The 24047-nt window shown below is 45.6% G+C and overlaps 2 protein-coding genes across 25 annotated transcripts in view; both read left to right on the top strand.

The window, feature by feature from the left end:
* The window catches only part of PLCH2 (phospholipase C eta 2), a 121732-nt gene extending 118207 nt beyond the window's left edge, over window positions 1-3525 (top strand). For 12 of the 23 annotated variants that reach the window (XM_037381431.1, XM_037381432.1, XM_037381429.1 and 9 more), the window contains one exon: window positions 371-3525. In XM_037381431.1, the coding sequence (XP_037237328.1) occupies window positions 371-2121 (1751 nt within the window). In that variant the 3' untranslated portion in view covers window positions 2122-3525. The remainder of the gene's footprint in view (window positions 1-370) is intronic. The other 11 variants (XM_037381443.1, XM_037381447.1, XM_037381449.1 and 8 more) reach the window with 8 other exon arrangements.
* Window positions 3526-3658: 133 nt separating this feature from the next.
* LOC119145201 (probable glutamate receptor) lies at window positions 3659-22511 on the top strand. 2 transcript variants are annotated; one of them, XM_037381458.1, is made up of 11 exons: window positions 3659-7447; window positions 9628-9735; window positions 12785-12816; window positions 15298-15357; window positions 16151-16330; window positions 17213-17439; window positions 18309-18406; window positions 18945-19162; window positions 20557-20782; window positions 21420-21667; window positions 22218-22511. In XM_037381458.1, the coding sequence occupies exons 2-11, from the start codon at window positions 9663-9665 to the stop codon at window positions 22317-22319; spliced, it is 1464 nt and encodes a 487-aa protein (XP_037237355.1). In that variant the 5' UTR covers window positions 3659-7447; window positions 9628-9662; the 3' UTR covers window positions 22320-22511. The 2 variants fall into 2 exon arrangements, with proteins under 2 accessions (XP_037237355.1, XP_037237354.1); XM_037381457.1 differs by having other exon boundaries at window positions 3659-9735.
* The last annotated feature ends 1536 nt before the right edge of the window (window positions 22512-24047 follow it).

Here is a 24047-nt window from a genome sequence, read left to right as displayed (position 1 = left end):
GTTCAAGTGGTGCTGGATGGTGGAGGAACAAAAGTTAGTTTATGAGAGGGGACACAAAGAAATTCATGGGTATAGTTGTTTGAATAAGATAATCAAAAAAGTGCTATTATGCATTAACTGAGATTTTTTGAAAGTGACGGGGCTTTTGGGCAGCTAAAACAGAACAAGCAGAAAGTTTTACTGCCTTTAGCCAGACATTTGAAATCTGAAGTTATTTTAAAAATTGTGATTAATATATGCAACTACTACCTTAAAAACAATATAACACATAAAGAATAAATCTTCAGCTAAACTGCCATTTGTAATACCTAATTAACCCTGTATCTCTGTTTTTCTTGTTTGTTTTTCCTGTCTTTTCATGTCTCCCAAGTAGATGTCTGCCATTTCTCAATACAGAGGTCAGTCACTTCTTTATGCAGCCTAGAAACTATCACTGAAGAGCCTGTTATTGCCAATGAAAACCATCATGCCAGCCTTTTCTTCCCTCTACCCGTTACTCCTTACAGTGATTCTGAAGAAGGGTCTGTGTCTGATCATTCCACCGAATCTCGATCAGAAGCAAGCAGCACATCCAACCAACCTCAAGAATCTCTACTCAGTAGAGAACAAAGAACAAATCTGGCTGCAGAAGACCAAGTGCAGGCAGTCGCGAGAGCAGATGACACCAGCTTAGTAGTCCAAGAAGATGAGAGGACGAGCATGGCAGGATGTCTTGAAGAAGAAAATGGTTGGACACAGGCACGCGGGAAAGCTGGAGATGAGTATGGATTGGCAGGGCATCCGCAAAGAGCCTGGCTGGAAGTGGCAGCAGATAAGACTGCTGGCCAACCTGTTGAAAACTGCCAGAAGCGAAGTGACCGACCAGGTCAGGTATTACCAGACACGAAAAGCACCATTGAATCCAAAGGGCCAAAACCTGGCACAGCAGGTGTTCTGCTGCAGCAAAACAGTGGGATTAACAGCACACAGACAACTTCGCCTCCAGATACTTTCCAGAAAGCCCAGGCTGCACAGGCTGTACCTGTTTCTGTTTCCCAGACCAGCTCTTACATGTTGGTAAGAAGGTCCAAGAGTGAAGGACTGAAGGTGTCAGACTCCTCAGCCTTAATAAAAATTCCAAGTAGCCTGTCTCCAGCAGCAGAAATATACTTTGATGCCACTGTTAATGACCGGATCTGGAGCAAGCTAGATTGCAGCAATCATCGTGACAGCATGTCTTCCTCTTCCAGCATGTCCTCCAACGACACTGTGATAGACCTCTCTCTACCCAACCTAGCTCGCAAAAGCCTCCCAGATCTTGGCATCCGTCATGAAAATTTTGAGCCCCTTGCCATAAGAAAGGGTATGCGTCCACGGTCTGCTACAACGTCCAGTAATGAGATGCCAATGGTGAGCAAGAGCAAATCCAATCCTAACCTGAGGTCTGGCCAGCTGCCAGCAGATGAGTTGTGCCCCCGTCCTCTTGCCAGGAGCCCTCAAGATGCATTCTCATCCATTCCTAGAAGGCATACCTGGAGCAGGCTGTATATAGAAAGTCTCAGACAGTCTTCTAACAAATCCAAAGCACATGATATGGTTGGGAATAACCAGGCAAAATCCAAGAGTCTTGGAGACCTTACCTCTGATGATATTGTGTGCACTTTTGAAAGCAAATACCGTAGCATCAGCAGGAGTTTTGTCACTCGATCGATGCGGGAGCAGCGCCGCTCTCCAGGCCTGAGATCCTCAGTCAAATCCCAGGATGAACTGACCGAGCAGCTGAAGAAGCTGACAGCCTTTCAGCAGGAAAATGATATCACTTCTCCCATCAGTCTTGATCCAACTGAATCTGAAGAGGAAGGGGAGAGCCTGGGACTCCTTCGCAGGTCTTCATCCCGCAGCCAGAGCAGGGTGCGGTACATTGCCAACAGGGCGAAGCAAGCTCAGGAGAGGCAGCGGCTGCAGAGCCTGGGCCAGCTCAATGGGAGTCCCATTGAGGAGAGGGGAAATCCAGAGGGAGCCTGCAGCGTTGCAAAAGCAGTTTGTATGGATATGGCTTCTCCTGCCGTGTTTACATCCCAGCCTAAGAACCAAACTGATTATAACACTGACACAGAAGTCTTCTTTATGCTGAAACTGTAATTCTGGGGAGCGCTGAATAAGGCAATGTTTACATTCCTGTCAAAACAAAACGTAGTGACCTGAGAGGCACATGTCCTCATGTGGCTCAGTGCTTCCTGGCCTTCCCTTGATTGTAAGGGTACTTAATGTCATGACTCCAGCAGAAAAGCTGTGCTAAATTTGTCAGCAGTTATGGAAATAGAACAATCAAGTGAAATTGCAGACTTGTATTTTTACAGTCCTGGATCTGACCTCTTTTTTTTTTTTTTTTTTTTTTTTTTAAATGACACTTTTCCCAGCCTCAAATTTGGCCTCTTTGTGTGTGACCACTTCTTGCGTTTGCAGTTTGCTTTCTGCAAATCTCATGTTCTTCACTACTTTCAGTAATTCCTTTTTATAATAGGTAAACATCTGTGTGATGTTAATGACAGCTAAGGTACATTTTGCTCTTACAGGTTGTGGATCCATGAAAAGAGGGTGGAGTTAAAGTCATGATCTCTGTTTCGTTTTATTTGTTGGAAGAGTCTGAAGCCTCTGAGGGTGGGAAATATTCAAAATTGTAGTGTAATTGTTTCATGAATTAATAATGTAGTAGATAAAGTCCATCTTCCATCGTGGACCTGATTATTCCAGTGAAGATCCATGTTGTCTCACTCTTTGAAGAAGAGCTCTCACTATGTTCCAAAGCAATGCTTTTTTAAACCAAGCTTGTTTATAAATATAAATATATATATATACATGTCTGTGTGTACGCAAATATATGTCTGCACATATATGTACACATGCACACACTTACACTGAACTGTGACTGTTCCTTGTCTCAAAACATCATCTGTGGGAATGAGACAGGAGAGAGAAGGGAATTACTAAAAATAGACAGGAAATATCTTCTGATTTTAATTCAGAAATGGCTAAAAAGCATGCTAGTCTTTTCTTGAAAACAGCATCATCCCTTCTTCTTGGTATTTTAACAATGCTGCTGTACATAGCACTTTTTGGATGAATTTTACTATTTCTGTATTGCACTGCCATGCAAAATTTTCAATTATATGTTTTAAAACAAAAGAGATATTTAATTTTTTAGATAGACATATTTAGAATTAAATACCAACCTAAGCAGAATAATAATTTTTCCTCCCCTTTTTTTAAACTTTTTATTTTTAATGACGTTGTGCCCCCCCCCCCCCCCCCAGTTATGTCATTTATTATAGATGTACATTTTATCAGTGATGGAGAAGAATGTTTACTGAGATGCATTTTAAAGAGAAGCAGAGGTTTAATTTTATTTCAGGCTGCATAGAGTCCCTATTATTGAGAAGATATTTTGCTTTTGTTTGTAACGACTCTTTTGTGTATATTGCAAAATCTAAATATTTGTTTGTAAAACCACCTTACACTACTAAAATAAACATATTTAACCTTCCAGCTGTTGACTCTTCAGCTGTAACACATGCTGTCTAGAAGTTTGTGGGATACAAAATGGATAATGCTGTCTGCCTTGTTTTAAAAATTCCTTAGTGGATAACATTTAATTTTACTCTTTTTTCAGAGTGGTAGCTGTTTCAGATCCAGCTCAATTTATCTCAGGTCCACGAAAACACATGCCAAGTATTGGTAGAGACTGGCATTTGTTTCAAAGCGATGTCTTTGTTTGGCAGCCAGTGATGGCTGTGTAGATGAAGACTCTAGGGGAACTCATGTAATTAGTAGCCAGATGTAATGCAAGGACCTAACCTATTCTGTTACAGCTCTCTAAGTAAGATAGTCCTGTTTTGTCACTGAGGTGCTTGAAGGTCTGGCTCAAAATACTACAGCAAAAATTTGCTTTTTACCTGTCCATTCAAAAATCTCTTCTCTTCCTGTCCCAGTAAAGTGCACAGTGAAAGTGCGTGAACTCAGTTTATACTGTCTTGGGTAACGGTCATCAACTCATGGATTGCAGGGCAAGAAAGGTGTTCTTGGTTTCTAACGTTTGTATCATTTAAACTCTGAGATACCAAAATGTAAGGCTAACTGTAGCTAATTATATCATCGTGACATGGAGATAGGGGCTGGGGGGGGTTAAATTCTCTGAATCAATCTTTTTCTAGTGGTCTTCAATATGTTTTGTCTAAAAATACTCTTGGTTTTCCATCCTGGCTCAGATCTTCATTGCTTGTCTTCATAATTTGGATGAGAGGCCCTTGAGGTTTGTGCAACAAAGGTTTGGAACATGCACTGAAGTGACCCTACAATGTCATTGCAGTCTCTGAAGGAAAAAAAGGTAAATCAGCAGCAGAATATGTGATCTACCAAGATTAGTCTCATATTGTGTTTTAACACAAAGCAAATTTCATTAACATTCTCTAGACGAAAAGTCACTCTGTAATACTTTAGTTTGGGGCTGAAAAGCTGCAGGGAGTTGCTGCTTTTTTATCTTTAAAGCAAGAAAGTACATGCAACTTCAGTTTTAGAAAGTTAATGTTTAAAAGGCCTGTTTGTGTCTTTTCAAAGACCAAGTTTCACAATCAAATTACTTTTCTCTTTAATTGATTAAGCAATACTTCTTAAATTAATGCACCTCACAGAAGGCTGTATCATGTAGGGCTTCAAAACATTCATCTTTGTTCATATTTTTAAAAACACAGTGCCTGGATTTAACTTACGAGAGTACGTATGAATTTTGCCCTTCTGCTTCCAAATAACTACCTTTGCAGCTTGTTTTATTACACTACGTAAGACCATTAATGATGTGTTCGTTTATTCCTCTGAAAGGTATTTATTTCATGGTACCTACACTGCTGAGTGGCAGAAGCTTACTGAGCAGTTTTACTCTTCATTCATCCAGCCTTCATCGGGGAAGAGGAAAATTGCTTATTCAGATCTTCTCAGCTGGCAGGGTGCTGTCAGAAATGGTAAGGAGAGCAATGAAGATCTGGTAATAGTGGAGGGAGCCAGGAGCTGAGGTTCCAAGCAGCGCTGATTATTATTTTACGAATGCCTCACTGCTCTTAGTATCTAGAGGATCTGCTCTACCATTCGTATGATAATCAAGATGAAAGAGCAGATTCTTCCTCCGCCATGTGAAATTGTGGGCAGATGCAGCGTAGAGGCAGGTTGAGCATGAAACCACAGTGGTCAGTGCACGCCTTCTGCTAACGTCGTTAATGACTCTGCAGTTGTAATGACTTCACTGCTTGCCATATAGCAGCTGCAAGTTTTTACTGGAATTGCATGCCTGTAGTACCACAGACTTGGGAATCCATAGGAGCCATCCAAACCCAGGCCAGAGACACTTGCGAATGCAGCACAACGATCGTTTGTGCGCCCTGTTCAGGGTGGCGTGCAACGGGACGAGCGCCTGGCTGCAGGTTGAAGGAATGCAGAAAGGCAGCTGGAATCATTCTAGAACGTCAGTGACTGACAGGAAAGCTGCTGTCTGATACCTGACAGTGGAGCTGCTGAACAGGGATGGAGAGGGAAAGGTAGCGTGGGGAGGGGGTTCTGCTGCTCTGTGAGAGCACATCCTTGCTATACCTCACCCATCAATCACATGGACAACGGGACAAAGCCCATTTTGTAGCTACTCCTGCTGGCTTGTAGAGACAACAAGTATCTTCTCTTGTCCAGAGCTTTTCCTGTGAGGCGTCGAACTGGTCATATGTGGTTTTCAGTTCATTAAATTGCAAGATCAGCAGTCCAGTTTCCAAATTACAAGCAGTGTATTATACATGGCTGGACTTGGGGATTTATGGTCTGTATTCCTCCAATTCAGTGTTTAACAGCACTGCTGATGAACATTTGATTGTATCTTTGAAAACTCCTCTGTGCTGAGATGCTTTCAGCTGGTTGTAGTTGACCTTATCAGCCCTTATTAGCTGTCAGCTGCGAAAAATCACACACCATGATGTGCATCTTTTTAAAGCCTAGAAAATATTCATGAAAAGCAGCTGGAAACCTCAGCTTATCTGATTTTTGCTAACTTCCCCCAACCTGCAGCCTGTTGCCAGAATCTCTAGGGCTATCAGGTGAGAATGTGAGCAACAAATCACATTCAAACTGCCAAAGACAGCACCTGGAAATGAACCTGTAAAGAGGCCAAAGCCTCTGAGAGAAATCCAAGGTGCGTAGATCTTTCTGGATTCTTTTTCTGTTTTGTCCTATAGTGGGGATGTAATTATCATTTATAACGTATCTTAGCACCTTGCCGTGATTTATATTGCAGGAATGATTTACACCATCTGGGATCTGAAGTGCACTGGAAGGGATGTAAGGGCTCCCCTTAATTGCAGTGAGCTGAGTCAAGCCCTTGAACTCTGTTAGGGCAAGCATCACCAAATGCAGTATTCTAAGCATTTTTTATTGAAACGTAAGCAGTTGTTGACTCTGCAGAAGGCAAGTTGTGTTGACATTTAATAATTAATTTACACAGTGGCATGTATAGAAGCAGCTTAGGGAAGAAGGCCAAGTCCTGCAAGCTGCTGGAGAGTTTTCCATCTTGAACAGTGCTTTAAAGTCAAGCAGGGCATAAATTTTCATTTCTTACTTAAGCGTGGATGTGTTCCAACTCCCCTGCAAGATGAGTTGTACTGGTTTACTCTGCTGAATGCCTGTGAAGGCGCTTCTTTGTTATTACAGTGCCCTGATGTGTGTATTTATAAATGACCTGGCCCAACAGAATCAGCCACTTGGCAGCGTTGTACTTGAGCTCACTTTTGAAGTGAAACTAGTAAATGGAAGGGTGAAGAGGACAGGAATTTCACTGTTGTGCCTATGTATTAAACAGAACTGTATAATCCAGAGGGGAATTTAATAGTTTACCTTGAAGCTCAGACCTTCCTTCAGCTGTCTAGGCATTGCAAGGCAATACTAGATGGATGTAACAGTTTGGGGGTTGGGGTTTTTTGCTGTTGTACATGAGTCCCCCAAGACTGATCTCCCAAGACAGTCACAGAGCGGAGAAAGTCTTGAGCAGCTTCGCCTGTCACCAGACAGGAGCGATGGGCACATCTTGATCGGACGCTGTTCTGGATGGCGAGGACTCGTATAGACCGCACAGCAGGCTGGTAATTTTCTGAGCCTCAATGTAGTGTTCAGCTGCTGGACTAACTGCTTCCAAACACTGTCTTTTTGCTGGGTGTCGTCTGCTCCTCCCTTTCCCCAAACCCAAGTGCCCCCAGAGCCTGTGGTAGGAGCTGGCACGTTCTGCAGAAGCCCCTCAGCCTGGCCCCTCCCTCCCCTTTATAACAGCATTGAAGCCTGCGAGCCTTCAGTGCTCCAGCAGTGTCATTGTGCCTGTTCCTTGCGTTGCTCCTGCTAGTACCCAGCCAGCCAAACGGACTAGGAGAGGCAAAAGGAATTGCTGTAGGTGAGATACTGCCTTTCAGTCACTGCTCTTCTTGTTCTAGATGACAAGGATCAAAGCCTGTGTGCAACAGGCTGTCTCCTTCCTAGCTGCTGGTTGTTCATCTTTTCAGCTGCTGGTTTAATGCCGATGCCTGCCTTCAGCTCTGCATGCAGAAGACTGGTTGAGGAGTGATGATGTCTTTTTAGTTTGCGTTTTGAAAAGACTGAAAACCTGCTAAGGAGCGAGAGCTAATTCTAGCAAAGTAACTTTTTTAAATCCTTGGTTTGCTTTGCTGTAAAGCCAGCAGGAGAAAACTGTAGTAGTTCCTCAGGTAGATGATGGATGGGTATTGCAATGGTTAGTTTGAGCAGTACCTAAGGAGCTCTCTGCACACTGGAAGGCACTAAACCCCTCTGCCCTCCCTTTATTCTCTCTCTGACTGATTCTCTTTGTCTTTAAATGACTTGAGTGCTGAATTAGAGCTAGGGAAGTGTATTAGCCTTTGCAAAATTTCTTTTTTTTTTTTTCAGATATTTACACTATTTGTTCTTTTAGACAGTCAGCAGCCAGTGTGTTAACAGCTCTTTCTTTCCAAGATGTACACAATATATTACCAGCTCTGGTTAGTTTATTTTGAAGGAGGACACTTGAAATAAAGATCATTTTGTAGCATGTACCAAATTGTAAGGAAAAAGCAGCATTGATTGACAGGTTAAATCTACCAGGATAAATGCAGTGCCTCACTGGCTCAACCTGAAGACTACTGCTGCTTTCCCTTCGTGTGCCCTGGCGGCTGGTTCAGCTGTTCATGTGCTGCTCTGGCAACAGCTCCCAGTAGCTACTACCACTTTGTATTCTGCAATTACTTTTTAGAAAATGTAGGCTGATCCATAACTCAAATGTCAGTCCTCTCCTTTGATCCTTTCACAAGGTTCAAAATAGTCCTGTTTTGAAGTCTTTTTTACAAAACAAACCAAAAAAAAAAAAAAAAAAGACACCATTTAAATTTCACACAGAAAGAATCTTCTCTGTAAATTTTATTCACCTCTCTTATTATGTGAAAAATGTAGAAAAAGTGAGTGAGGGAAGCTGCTGAGCTGTAATGTCAAGAGTTTTCACAGGAGTGCAGTTTTGGGAAAGAATTCATAAAAGTTGATGAGGTAAGATTAACTGAAGCCAGTGTTTTCTGAGCATCAGTCAGAAGCGAGTACTACCATACATAGGATTTTTTTGCCTACATAGCCTCCTAAATTGTAAGTTTTCTTGGGCATTTTTAATAATTTTTATACTTTCTGGGGTAGCGGTGCCCTGAGCCTTGTTTGATGCTATGACAACAAATACTACCAAAAATATTGCAGCAGCTGGAGACTGAACATAACCTGGCATTGATTGTTTTTCATAGGTCTGGTGCTGTTTTACTGACAAATGTACGATTATTTCAAGCCATGCAGAAATTAGGTTGCAGAGTTTGAAATGAAAATCGTTAATAAAATATGCTGGTTTTCACCCCTAGCCCGTTTTCCTTCCTTGGTCAGTTAAGAGCAGGAGGCTGAGCCAAAAGAGGCTTCAGAAACAATGTCTGGTGTCTCCTGATGCAGGTGAAACAGCTTTGTTTCAGGTCATTTTGGTGCCCAGTGAAAGAAACACCTTTGTTTTCTGCAACCCAAATGGAAAGTGAAATTAAGGTTTTGCTTTTAAGCCCCCTGCAAATGAGAACCTCCTAGAGGAGGCTGCTCTATTAGTGCAACTGATTTTAATTATTACTTTATAAAACGAATCTAAGATGTCTTTTAATAGCACTTTCCCATTTCTCAGAGCGTAAGGGCCCAGTGCTCAGGAGCAGCAGGCTCCAGCGGCTCCCTGGCCTTGCCCTGCGACCCCTGGGCGTGCGCCCCTGGTCCGCACGCCTCCCCCTTGTGCAGAGCCAGCTGGGAGAGGTGCAGTGCAACAGCCGGTGGGTAAACCCACTTCACAGGTTGGTCACAGCCTTTTTGCTGCAGGGGAGTGTTCACCAGAAACTTTTTTTTTTAGTGTTTGTTCTGGCTGCTCTCAGAAGCGACTGTCTTTTCACACCTGGAGAGGTTTGTTTGAATCGGGGGCTCTCCAGGATGAGGTGCAGTAAATCCAGGACACGCTGATTTTAAGCCAGCAACGAGGAACTGTCAAACCAGCTTTAACCACTTCCCTTTCATCTCTAGCAGGAAGTTTCCTTTAGACAGTAGATATTTCTGCTCCAATGGACAAAGCTCTTCACTTCGTGCTCTGTGTGACTCCAGCACTGCTGCTCCTGGGAGAATCAAGCCAGGCAGGTGAGAGAGATGATCCAAAAATGTTGGCTGCATCCAAATCTGGTTTTGTTCTTCTTTGCACAGTGTTAGCTCTTTCAGTCTTGAACAGCTCTTGTTTAGGGGTTTTTGTCATAATCTGAGAATTTGCTTTCCAGTTGGTTATCATGGTATCGCCAGGGTCTGCCTTGTCACAGCTCGTGATTGCGACCTGATCGCGTTATGTCTGCTGTTACTGAGTGTCTTTGCTGCTGTAGCTGTAAATCATATGACAGAGATCAGGGAGGGTGAAAAAGCTGGAGAAAGGGTGGTTAGGTGTCCTTGAACACCATGATTGTGGTTAAAAGTGTGCTTGTGCACTCTTTTTAATCTCTGGTCCCCTGAATTGTGGCAAGATGCGCTGATTAACTTGTGCTGTGAGTAGTGTGTTCCACGTTACTTGTTTACCCCTCTGCTCGTGGCTTGTTTGGGGAAGAAGAGGGGATTTAGTGCACAGAACTTGTCAGCTCTGTGAGTGCCCAGACTTTCTGTAGGAAAAGGGTAACACTGCATTCCTCCTGAAGTTCCTAAGGGATAGTGAGGGGACCCTGCCGGGGACTTGTGTGCTGCCACCAGCCATAAGATCACACCTTGCTCTGTGTGAGGAGCCAGGGACCTTGCTTTTGCAACTGAACAGCAAGTGCTCTTGTTACGCTCTTATTGTGGCTTTTTGGTGTTCTCTGCCGCAGTCCAGACACAGGCTAAGGAGCAGCTTGGCCTCACAAAATTGCTGGGACATCAAAACTGGTTCTCCATTTTGAGGGTTGGGAGAGCAACTTCACTCGCTCTGCTGTCTCCTCTGTCCACCTCGCACACCCACCTCCTAGCCACCCCGAGTCGGTAGTTGCATAGCTATTACAGATAATTCAGCCCTTTGCTTCTGTGACGATAGTCAAATTCTCTCCCACTGAGAATTTTCTCATCCTGGGTGTCCCAGCATACTCCAAAAGTCTTATCCAGCTCATCCAGCACGCTTCTTTTAGGTCAGCTCTGTCTCCTGGTCACTGCTGCAAAAGGAGAAATGCTGGTAAAGGATGCAACAGCAAGGGTGCTAGCTTAGAGAGGGAGGATAGGGTAGAAAACCGGGGTGAGGTGGCCAGTTCTTAACAGTGCTACAAGGTTTTTCACAAGAAGTTAAGCAGGAGCCATCTCCCATCAGAAGGGTGGGTGTGCTCAGTAGAGGGGGCAAGGAGAAGGGTGATTTTTGCAATCCCCATCATTCCCTGCAGCCACCAGCCTGGCGGGAACAAGAGCAGAGGGATGAGCTGCTTTCTTTGTCTTCTGTTTTTGTAGACTCTCACAAAAGATCCTTACAATGAGGACTTGGCTTCTGCGAAGTGTCACGGCAATGAACTTTGAGTTAGTGCTGCAACTTGATTACTTATGGTCCTTTCAGGACCCCTTAGAATGGGGCTTTGAACAGCTGCATCCAGTGCCGCTGTGGGGGAGCTGAAGCCCTCAGTACAGACTGTTTTCTTCCAAGAAACCCTAGCAGGTCTTCAAAAAGGAGCCTCCAAAAGCTTTTACTGGCTTTAATGAGTTTCTAAAGGGAGACAAGAGACCTCCTTTGTGAGGATTTCCAGCTCCCATGGAGAACTGTAGTGGAGAGGGAAAAAACAGGTTTTGTTTTACGATAATGTGGAGTTCAGCACGAGGCCAGAAAATGCAAAACCAAAGAATGAATAATACATAATGAATGAATATGTTGTTATATTTAATGAAAAACTCACAGCTTTTGCCTGAAAGAGTGAAAACACCCTAATTTTTTTATTTTCTCTTGAGGGATTTTTGGCTTTTCCAAGGAGCACTGCTGTGCATATTCCAGAAAAAACATCCTGGGCAGTTAACGAGTCATATATTGACAAAATTGTGGTTTTAATTCGGCATCTCGATCATTGTAGTTTAGCTTTCTTGCAGCTGGGGTGGGCTTGACGTATTCTCCCGAGTATTACAAAGAGGGAAGCTGTGGATCAAATGATTTAATCAAATGATTAGGACTTGTTAAAAGTCACCCAGCAGAGCAGGGAGTAGAACCCAGAAGCATGGCAAAACTCAGCGGTGGTAATTTTATGGGTGGATCTTGGTGATTTTACCAAAGAGGGAGGAGTATCACTGCCTTGGTTTTACAAATGGGAAACTGAGGAATGGAAGGAGAAGTAATACAGGAAAGCTCAGTAGCAGATGTGGCAATTTGACATTTGACATCCGCTCGATGCTGTCTGCAGGGTTGCACCGGCTCTCATTGCACTGGCACTCTTTGTCAGGTGTATGTACTTCCCTTCCTCCCTTTCCTTGCTGGAACAGGCAGCACAAGACAGGCTTCCAAGTCCCTCTTTCCTCAGCGTTGTCACTGTTGGTTCCTGATTTTAGTCATGGCCCCTTTGGAGGTTTTAATTTTCACAGGGATGAAAAGTCAGGGTGCTTATAACGTGAAGGGGAAGTGGAGGAGGACATGGTGGAGCAAGATGTCTAAACCCAGTGGCTGCAGCCCCCTGGGCTGCTTTGACCGTAGGGACCTAACATTAGTAGGAGGGGAAGGGAAGAATAAGAAAGCCTTCTGTCCTGGAACCTCATGGTGATGAACTTTTGGTTGTTTACAGGGCTTCTCCTTAGGGGTATCAACAAGGTTTTGCAGGAGTTAGCGGGAAATATTAGCTGCGTGAAGTAGCAGGAGAGCAGCCTTTTCACCTTGTCAGGGAGAGCAATAAGGAAATAAGGCAATTAATTCTGCAGAATCCGTTCCTCAGGGTGTGAGTGACAGCCATAATCATTAAGTTACAATTAGAAGCTTCTCCAGCCTGAATCTGGCTGTGTCTATTTTTGCTTCTGTTTGTTTCACACTAACGCTGTGCTGTGCACGAGGAAACACACTTGGCAAAATCGCTGCAGGCCAACTGCACTGTGAGCCTGAGTCAAGGGTAGTCACTCTGTTTCTTTAAGTGCAATATGAAATGAGGGTAGGAAACGTCCCTTTTAAGGAGCTGTAAATATAAGCCCTGCAAGAAGTTTGATTTTGTTGTTGTATTTTTTTCAGGAACTGCAAGGCGTGATGATGCTGTGAGTAAGGTATGTTTGCGTTCATCGGTGCACAGCTACCAGTGAAGGCATATGTGCTAAAGAGTTTGCATTTTAAATTCAGAGATAGATGTGGTTATAGTGTACGATGCTTTTAATCTGGGAAGAGTTTTTATTGTAAATATACTTTGCGTGGCTAGTGATGGCCATATCTAAGTCTGTCTGTGTGCCTATGCTTTTTTTTTCTCTTCTTTTTTTAACTCAATCTTTTGTCCAGGATTCAAAACTCAGTCATACCCCAGGGAAGAATCTGCCTATAGCCCTGTCTTCCTGCTCCGTAGAATTTAAACCTCAATTTTATTGCATCATTTATGATCTTTATAGATTTCTAAACATCAAAGGAAATTCAGGCACATATAAACGTGCAGAGATGCCTTTATTAGTTTTTAAGGTGTGTGGTTTACTTCCAAACATTTGCCCTTTACGTAAAAAGGGTCTGTGTGGGATGCAGTTCCTCGGGCTTTAGAAGGAAGATGGCAAAGGCCACTGGAAATCTAACCAGCTAGAACATGTATATATTCATGTAATGCAGGACAGCATTTGTCCTGAGGACTTTCCAATCAAAAATGATGGGGGAGTTGGTTATGGTAGCATTGGGAAATTCAATTATTTGTCCAAATGGCATAGGCAGAGACAGAACTTGCATCACTTGACTCTCAGCTCATTTCTCAAGCTTGAAGGATGCTGGATGCCTGTCAAAAAGAGAGTTTTGGGGAAAGTCATGGAATTTCAATCAGGTTCAGTTAGCATAGACCTCTAGTTGTTGATTCCATATTGAGAAATAAGCACAAGCAAACAAAAACACCCAGAGGAACACATCTCAGCCCCTCTCTTGCCCTGTCTCCCTGGCTTCCAGTCCCCTTGTTGCACACATTTTACGCTCAGTCCCTCTGGGGAGGCAACAAGGTGGCACAGGAGATTGGGGTCAGTGTTTTGTGGTTCCTGCTTGCTCCTGGGCAGGTTCCTCCCCTGGCTGCAGCCCCGCTAGAGCTGTGCCTCCTCCTGCAGCTCCCCTCTGTCCCTCCTCGGGCAGCTCTTGCACTTCTGCTCTTCGGGCAGCTCTTCTTCACTGGCCTTTCTCCCACCCTGCTGTCCCTCCTGCTCCCCCCCCAAAATAAGCTTTCTTATTTCTCCTTTGCCCCTGCTTGGGCAACTCTCCTGACCTGGCATTGTCTTTAGCGTCCCCTCCTGCTCCAGCATTGCTGGACAACAGCACTTACCACCCTTTTTTAAAGGCCTTTTTGCACAGCACCATAAACTTGTCTGATTCGTTCAGTTTTGGTGCACTGTGGCTCTGTTTTGTTCACATCTAAGACACCTTGAAATGGCTGTGTCCAGCACTGGGCCATTCCTGACCCCCTGCAGAAGTCACCCCTGTGCCACCCCTCCCCCCGTGCTGCTACCGACACCCCGCAAATCTTGCCCAGTAAAATACTCTTCTGGTGTATTTACACAAGTGGTAGTATGCTCTTGAGATATTTTTTTTTAAGAACCACATTGAAACCTTCCGTAACTAGTGGGTGAAGCTGAGTGAAGAGGGATAGGCCAGGATTTTTTGGTCATTTGTTTTATTTGCTCTCTTGTTCAGTAGGCATAAATGTTTTAAACAGACCTGAGAGTCACATTTCTATGTGACTTTTTTGCTTTTGCCTAAAAGCAAATTGTAGCTTATCTGGCAATAGCATTGCTTCCAGAACACCCTGCATTAGGTCACTTCTGATCACAGCTTCAAAGACAAAGCTCATCCCTCGAATCCCTCCATTGCAAAGAGACAATTGAAACAACAACTGGAAGAGCTGGAGCTTCTTTTGCAGATCTCGTACTGCACATGTGTGTGTACACGCACAGATATGCTCTCTCCTTCTGTCTAGAAACATCACTGTGTGAGCTTAGAATAAAGGGATAAATTGAAGACCGACAAATCTTATGGAATTAAGACTGCTTTACAAATGGCGAAAGCTTGAATTGTTCCACAGCAGTACTGATCAGAAACCGTCTGGGGCTGTGTGACTCTGTGAGCTGGGAAGAGGTACTCTTGAATTCAGCATTCCATGCAGAAGTGAATCCAGGTTTTCTTTCCTCCTCCTCTCAGCTTTCTTACTGTGCTGAGTCTCCTGGAATTGCTCTCTGATGAGACCATAACTGGCCGATAACTGTTTTGTCTGCAACAGGAACGGATCTCTTTGGAAGACCGTATGCCCTGTGTAGCTGAAGAACTGTGACAATATTCAAAAGGATTTTTATTCTGACAAAGTGTGCTGACAACATGCAATGAAGTTAAATGCTTGTGGTTTATTAATTACTGTTAGGGAACAACGGTGGTGAAATTGCTGCAGCTTACAGGGGCAGATCTATAGCTGGTTTAACACATGCACACACACCTCCTGAGGTATAGTATAAACCTTAGCGAAGTGGGGCCATGTCTGGGACTTTAAAATCCAATTATTTCCTTCTTCATTTTTTGATTTGCAGGGCACTGACTCAAGGGGGCCTGGAGAGGGTCTTCCAGTTTTGACTGTCACAACAATCCTGGTAAGGCAGTGACACAGAGCTGGTGGTGGCTGGGAGATGGCTAGAATTACACTTTGCCTTTTTCTGTTTTTTCCCCACCCATATATTTGCAGGTGGTTTTTCGGGCTGTCTTTGACACTGATACCCCTGTTCATCACAGACTGGGTTTTGGAGTGCTGGCTTGGTGGTGCAGAGGTGGAAGCTCTCTGTAGTTTGCAGTGGGTGGATTGGAGGGCCATCAAAATCAACCCACAAAATGCACAGGGCATACACTTAGCTACATCTAAGAGTTGCAATGTTACCTATACGTTGTTTCTGTCCTGCAGTGGAAATATGTGAAGATCACACGTGTGAGGATTAGAAACAGGGCATTAAAAAAAAAAGAGAAGATGCATTACCACATGCAGCAGACAAGCAGCACTATTCATAAGAAGCTGCAGCAGTAAATTTTCTGATTCTGGTGTCAGGTCCTGCACCAGCATGTGCCCCTCGTCTGATGCTTTGATGGGCCAAGTGAAATGTATTTGGGCTTTTAGAGATTGTCACTTCTGTGGTCCGTGTGGCTTGCTGAATGTGTCTGCCCTGCTGGAGCTGTAGTCTGTGACCAGTGGTGGCACATGACTCCAGTGAATATCTTTCGAGTTTGGAAATGTTGTCCTTGATAATGTGGATAGAGGTCTTGGGGGGTGGGGGTGGGGGTGGGGTGGTGGCATGGTTTGGGGGGGGGGATTGCCAAAAAAGTGGTTTAATTCACAGTCAGTTGCATTGCAGACTGTGGGAGCGTGTAACTGGGTATTTTTCCCTCAATATGCAGGAAGATCCTTACGTCATGGTGAGAAGTGCAGAACTGGAGGGATACTGCATTGATTTGCTGAAAGCACTTGCTGCAATGCTTCACTTCAGCTACAAGGTGAAGGTGGTGGGCGACGGGCAGTATGGTGCCATCTCTTCCAGTGGGAACTGGACAGGAATGATTGGCGAAATTCTAAGACAGGTAATTTTCAATTTGTATTTTCGACAAACTGCAGCTCTAGAAGGAAAGAACAGTGCTAGCAGCTCCTGGACCTCATTAGAATTTGCTCAGGGACTGAGCAACTTGGAGTCATCCTGCCTGTGGTGCAGATCTAATGAATAGTAAGACTTGTAGTTGGGTTTGGGCTACAAATATGGAAACTAAGGAGCAAGGAGACAATGGCCGTAGCAGGAAATCGTTGTTCGAAGGCGCTCCTGGCACAGTGCTTGTCTTGTCTCAGAGGTTACCCAGTGCTTCTTTAATCTGAGAGACTGTACAGACATCTTAGCTCACTAACAGCACAAAGATAATGGCTTTGAGGAAAACTTACTTTGAACTTAACCACTAGGTGAAACTTGTCTCTTTCAGAATGGTAATCCCTTAGACTCTTCAAGGAGATGCTTGAATGCACATCTTACCCCATCATGTGCCATGCCCTGTGGCTAGCGTTCTGTCATCTGTTGGTAACATTTGAATTAAACCTTCTTTGCTCCTCTGAAGTCAGTACTGTGTCCAGCTGTCAGTCACGTAGAATCCGCAGCCAGAAACAGAAAGGAACGTGCCTTCTGGTTTTGGTAAACAAACCCGATGTGGTTCATGGTGCACAGCCTCAGCTTGCGTGCCTGATGCTGTAGTAGGAAAGCAGAACCACCAGATACCAACCAGCACCCCACTATGACCAATGCAAACTGGAATACTGTCCTATTTCCTGGAGCTCGCAGCCTAGGACGATAGCTGTCTGTTGACACAGAAGTGATTTGCCGTGTAGATATCTGCCCACTCAGCCCAGCAAGCATTCTGCTTGAGTGGCAGAAATCTTCAGGTGGGTTGGCTGGTTGATCATTTTTTATCTCCATCTTCCAGGAAGCAGACATTGCAGTGGCTCCGTTGACAGTCACGTCAGCAAGGGAAGAGGTGGTCTCCTTCACCACACCATTCCTGCAGACTGGGATCGGAATCTTGCTTCGAAAAGACACGGCCTCTCAGGAGATGTCCTTCTTCCACTTCCTGGCTCCTTTCAGTAAGGAGACCTGGACTGGCCTTTTATTCGCTTATGTCCTGACGTGCTTCTGCCTCTTTCTTGTTGCCAGGTATAAATTAATTTCTTTCACAGATTTTGTTCAAGTCAAATGCTTTCTCAGCTATGGAAAGATCTCAGTTTAAAGAAAGTACCAGGGTACATTTTGCTTTGAGGAACCTTCTGTAGAGGTCCAGAACCAGGGCTAATAAAGCTTACATCACATCAGGCTGCGTATTAAGTGGTAGGATCTCCCTGCGAAGAGCACTGTAGGTCTTGATGTGGATTACCTAGGGCTGCTAAAAAGGCTGTGTGTGTCTTTGCGCTTCAGCTCTGCTTTCTCACTTTTGTCAGACGTTGTTTTGAACTATGACCATGTTCCTACATGCAGGTCTATCGTGTTTTGGTGTTGGTTTGGCGGTTTTGTATGTGTATTTTTATGCACTGTATCCTGCACTGACTTGTGGAAGAGATTCTCTCTGCCACCGCTCCGCCCCCTTCCCAGCAGATTCAGCTTTCTCCCCCTTTCCTGATTAGGCTGTACTAGTGCCCTCTGCAGCTGCAGTCTAGAACAGAAGCTCTATTGCTGCTTTTCTAGTTTTATGCACAATCTTTGTAGGTAAGGATTTGCTCCATCGAGCAGCCTCCAGTCTGCTGTTACAGGACAGAGCCAGTATTGCCACTCAGGTGTGCCAGGGAGACCGGGCAGTGCCATAGCTGGGGAAGAAAGTGACTGGCAAACCTGTGGCAGGACCCCCTGAGCCATCACTGCTGCAAACCACTTGAGCCATTCCTCTCACTGGTTAAACTTCAGTGAAGGAGGAGCTACCCTGGAAGGAAAGGGCATTCCTGGCTATCTGCACTGCTACAGTCACACTGCAGAGTTATTTACATTTTTTTTCTCCCTGAACATCTGGTTTTATCCTGTCATTTTCCCCACAGACTGAGCCCCTGTGAATGGAACGAGCCAAAGAATGAAGAGAACCACTTTACCTTCTTAAATAGCCTCTGGTTTGGAGCAGGAGCGCTCGCCCTGCAAGGTGAGCTGGGAGGGCTGCAGCACAGAAGCTCTGGGCGCAGGACAGGGTGTTCTGAGCTGGTTGTATATCCAGCCCTCGCCTGTCTGTGACACTGGTGTGGTGTCCGGCTGGGGAAAGGCGTTCCAGTAGGGACGCCTGGCAGCACTAGAACTCCTAGTTTGGGGCGTTTTGATTACAGACTCCTTGGAACTGTACAGATGGCTGGCTCCGACTGAGGAATGTGTTTCTGCTGTAGCAGTTGCTCTAGGGAATGCCACGCCAACTGTCGCACTGGTGCTTTGTAGAGTGGAGGTTTTGCTGTTGCTTTTGGCCGCTGGCATTGCTCCGACTGCGTTGCAGGCAGCATTGATGCGGTTGAGACCAACCACAGTAGGTCTTTTCAGGCTCATGCATTACACAGCTGCAGGGCAAGTTTTGCAGTTTGGCCTTTATTTGGAGGGAAGTCTTTAACTCAGTCTTGGGGGTCTGAGGTCCTTTGGCTCTCTCTCTCACCATACATCACCTCCCATACACTTTACCGGCTCCTCTGGTCACGCAGGTGTCACCCCTCGGCCCAAAGCGCTCTCTGTGCGGGTCATCGCTGCTGTCTGGTGGCTGTTCACCATCGCCTTGCTGGCCGCCTACATCGCCAACTTCACCGCTCTGCTGAGCTCTGGCAGCGAGCAGCTCCCAATCCAGACTTTTGAAGATCTTGTGAAGCAAAGAAAGCTTGAGTTTGGGACACTGGACGGCTCCTCTACTTTCTACTTCTTCAAGGTGCAGAGAGTCTCACTGTGCACATACACACCTGCTGTGCAACTGCTAAGCCGGGCCCAAGTTGTCCAACTACCCAGCTTGTGTCCTGTAGCACCTACCACTGTAGCCTCCATCACTTCTCCTGTATTACTTCAAATAATGTGGATTGGCATCTGTTGGTTTGTTCATCTCTTCTTCCGCCTTTTCTCAGAGGGAAAAGCATGCAGAGGACTCCGTTTTTATAGTTTGTTCTCTTTTAAGAAAGCCGGGCTAGTCTTCGGGGGTTTTCCTTGTGTACTTTGGAAGTGAGGGCTGGTGGAGGTCATTTCTGGATGCGTTAACTGAATGTCTGCAAAGGTTTTGGGTTTTTTTTGCGGGGTGGGTGGGAAATATGTAAGCACAGAACCATAGAATTGTTTAGGTTGGAAAAGACCTTTAAGATCAAATCCAACCATTAACCCAGGACTGCCAAATCCACCACCAAACCATGTCCCCAAGTGCCACATCTCTGCATTTCTTAAATGCTTCCAGGGATGGTGACTCCACCACCTCCCTGGGCAGCCTGTGCCAGGGCTTCACCACCCTTTTGGTGAAGACATTTTCCCTCATATCCCATCTGAGCCCCCCTGGTGCAACTTGAGCCTGTTCCCTCTTGTCCTGTCGTTTTTTTATCTGGGAGACCCACCCCACCTCACTACAGCCCCTGTCAGGCAGCTGTAGGGAGCTATCAGGTCCCCCCTGAGCCCCCTCCTCTCCAGGCTGACCCCCCCAGCTGCCCCTCATCATCCCTGTGCCCCAGCCCCTGCCCCAGCCCCCTGCCCGGCTCTGGACACGCTCCAGCCCCTCTGCGTCCCCCCTGCCCCAAGGGGCCCAGCCCTGAGCCCAGGGCTCCAGGGGCGGCTGCACCAGTGCCCAGCACAGGGGACAATCACTGCCCTGGTGCTGCTGGCCACACCAGGTTGGACACAAGCCAGGATGGCCTCCCTGGCCACCCCAGGCACACGGGGGGCTCATGTTCAGCTGGCTGCCAGCCGACCCCCCCAGGGCCCTGCCCCCAGCCCGCAGCTCCTGGGGCTGCTGTGACCCGCGGGCAGGGCCCAGCACTGAGCCGGGGTGACCCTCACACCAGTGGCCTCAGCCCCTCGGCCTGGCCTGCCCAGCCCCCCTGCAGAGCCCCCTGCCCCTGGCACAGCAGCGCTCCCCCAGCTGGGGGTCACCTGTGACACGTACCCCTGCAACACCCCCCCGCACTAGAGGGATCCTGAGCTAGCTCTATGTTAGTTTGCAGAACTCAAAGGGCAATGGTTTAAGTGTCTTATCCTCCAAACTGTTTTGCAAGCCTTGCACATATATGCAGATAATTTTTTTTTATGATTGTTTTATGCTTGTTTAACACTTGGATTTTTGGGCTGCAGAACTCCAAGAATCCCATCCATCAGATGATCTATGAATATATGGACAAAAGACGAGAACACGTTTTGGTCAAAACCTACCAGGAAGCAATTCAACGTGTGATGGACTCGAACTACGCCTTCATCGGTGAATCCATCTCGCAAGACCTGGCAGCAGCCAGGCACTGCAACTTGATCAGGGCCCCTGAAGTTATCGGAGCCAGAGGATTTGGCATTGCCACTACCCAGGGTTAGTCACTGTGCGCCCACCGCTCCCGTCCCGCTTCCCCACTCTGATTTCATGGCTCTGAAGCAGCAGATTGACAGGGAGCCTGGCACGGCCAGGTCCTGACACTTGCATGTTTTCTGCATTAGTGCCATTACCTGCTGTGAACCACTCAGTAACCCTGCTCTGCAGCGACTGCATTCTGTCCATGACTTATCACTAACGCTCGCCGACTCTGAACTCTAATATGCAAAAAATCCCAAATCTCAGGGGTGTCGCTGGTTCCTGTGGGGTTTTTTTTTGGTTTTGCCTTGGTCCCAGTGACACAGAGCTCCTAATGTAGCTGCTGGGGTAGACAGTTTGCTCTCTCGTGGAGCATGTCTGCTTCTATTTCTCAAAGTACCTTCGCTCAGTATTATTCACTCAGTCGTTACTCTGCAGGTACTATTGTATCTCAATGGGCAGGGCAGGAGCAGGTGCTACCGAAGGAAAGCCTGTGGCGCAGCGTGGTGCTTTCTGTTTGCAGAATGACCTGCCGAAAGCCGGGGAGCAGCCCCCAACTAATCCCGCTTGGTGCTGTAGCAGCGGGTTGCTTAAAAATGTGACTAGTGGCTGTGGTATCTCCCATACTCTTCTCTCTCTCCCATTCTACTGCCGCCAGCATCCCAGTGGACTAAGAAGCTCTCCGTTGCTGTCCTCAAACTGCGTGAATTGGGCGACCTCGACTACTTGCGTAACAAGTGGTGGGAGAGCAGCTGCCTTCACAAAAGCAGAGAGAGATGGAGCCCGCTGCAGCCCCAGGCTCTGGGTGGGCTCTTCCTGACGCTCGCCATCGGCCTGGTGCTGGGGGTGATCGCAGCGGTGGTGGAGCTCTCCAATAAGAGCCGACACGCTGCCGGACATGCAAAGGTAGGTGACGGTTATTATCTCCTGTCCTACTTCCTTGTATCCCTTCCGTTCAGCGTGGATAAGCCAGGCACCAGTGCTCCACCGCACACGGCTGGATTTTCACCCTGATCTTGCTTTTTCCAAGGACAGCAATGTGGTGTGGCAAGGGAGGAAGGCATGCTACACATTTACTCCTTAAAATGCTGAAATTTCATAGCATGGACTGCGTGATAGTTTTGTAGCCTGAAGAGGGGTAACAATAACAAAACACACCACCCCCACCCCCCAGTACTAAGTAGAAACTGCAATTCCTAGACAGCCAAACCACATTCCAATATGCTGAGTGTGGACAGAGGCCAGGAGATCATCAATAACAAGTTTATTTTCAAGTATGGCTGTTCTTAAGTCATTTGACAAGCAGGAAAACACATGTAAATGAAACTGCACTAGTATCCGAATGTGCACCTCACTGTTCTCCATCCATTCCAACGGATGGCGTGTGCACACTTACAAGGTGGATTCCATGACACAGAACAACTCACCCCTTGTTTCCTCCCCTTTTGTTTTTCAGAAATCTTGTTGCTCCGTTTTCACAGAAGAAATGTGCGCTCGTCTACGTATAAAAGAAAATACAAGACAAAGCCAGGAGACTTCAGGGAGGGCTAATGCTTAAGAATTTTTTGCTTAAGGAATGGGCATGTATTAGGTTTATACCATATATATTTTATAGGAACTACATCAATGTAGAAAGATGTTTTTCTGCAAGCCTAGAGTGTTAGTTTTCTAAACACAAACACACACAGAGAGCACTTCTGGATTGGTGGTGGAGCTGGATGCAGAAGAGAATCAAGTGGCTTGGATGAACTGAAATCGATAAGGGATGTAGTGTAACTGTTGAAAATAAGGGAGGTTAACGACTTGGTAAAATGAAGTTGAGATGGCTAAGATGATGGATCCATATTTAGTTTAGAAGTTTACTATGTAAGTACATGAACACCTGTAGGAGTAAGTGACTTGGGATAGGATAACGTGAAGCCTCTGCTTACTAATTACATTATGAGGTACAATCTTGAAAAATTAAAGCTCTCATCTGACTGTTCTAATCAAGAACAACTGCTTCTTAAACATTTCAATTATAAATAGACTGTCCTCTCCCCTCTTTGAAGCAGAAGACGCTGGTCACTGTGAAGGTCATTTCTGAATCAGAAACAATGGTGGCGTTGCAGGAACCCCAAAAACGCAGGACTGAACTGCATCTCTGCGGTGGCCTAGAATCCGAGAAAGGAGACGGTGCAACTAAGGAACTACCAGACTTCAGAAATGCAAGACATGGACTTGGCCTTTGTCAGCTTCCCATCACAGGAGAAGTTCCGCTGTTCAGCTACAGAGGGTGTTTTGACCTAGTTAACGGGATCGAGCAGTATTTAGGAAGAAGTTGTAATCCAGCAGTACTAGAGCATGAAGTTTGGTAATCGGTCAATTAGAGCAAAGTACGAGTTCACCAGGCCAAGGGTGAGGCAGTGAGCAATTGGTATTTTGCATCGTTCTCTTGCTCTCAGAGAAGAATCTTTGAAATTCATGGGGAACAGTTCTCAGCTGCGTATTAAATAGTTTTCTAATTAAGCTGTTTTTCATGTCAGAGCTGGAATGACTGAGTCATGCACATGGTGGTTTGCAAACTCATGGTTAAACTACACCATTTATGTACTGCACAGCTTGATGAAGGGGGAGTGGGGAAAGCAAATTCAGTTACTTGGAAATGGCTTTAACTGCACTGTATGAACAAATAGACTAATTCTTACCAGTCCCAGCATTAAACAATCAAAGGCAACAGTAACTAACATGCCTGCCACAGGAAAACAGCTGTGTGTTCCCAAATAAAGCAATATGCATTCGCTTTGAGGGTAACTTAGTGAAACTCAGCTTCCAACTACTGCTAAGTAGTTCAGTATAGTTGCAGAATCCCCCTCCCACTCAGCTGTTAGCAAGAACAAACAGTGAGGGCAAGAGGAATTACGAGTTCTTCCCGCTGCTGGTAAACTAGTGCTGTTCGGTTATCTGCTACGCACTCTCAGATCACGACACTTGGATTTTAAATACAGCTTAAGCGATGTCTGTGAGGTTAGAAGGTGGATCAGTCCTTCAGTCAAATTCACTGCAAAGAGCATGAAACATTTTAGGTAAGTTTAAAAGCCAATGTGGAAAATGCAATGTCGGATTCACTTAGCACTTGAAAAACCGTTTGGTATGTGCCACGTCATTGCTGGCAGAGTAGGCAGAGATGTATAAAAAAAGGTTTCATTGACATTTAAATATATTTCTATATGAATGTCCCACAGAACAAAAAAATAAAGTCTTTTCATCACAAATACTGCAGCATTAAAATAAACACTTACCAAAA

Source organism: Falco rusticolus, chromosome 3, assembly GCF_015220075.1.
Source record: "Falco rusticolus isolate bFalRus1 chromosome 3, bFalRus1.pri, whole genome shotgun sequence".
In the NCBI taxonomy this organism is placed as follows: domain Eukaryota; kingdom Metazoa; phylum Chordata; class Aves; order Falconiformes; family Falconidae; genus Falco; species Falco rusticolus.
Note: the sequence above shows the minus strand (reverse complement) of the source record. Positions and strands in the feature narration are given on the sequence as shown.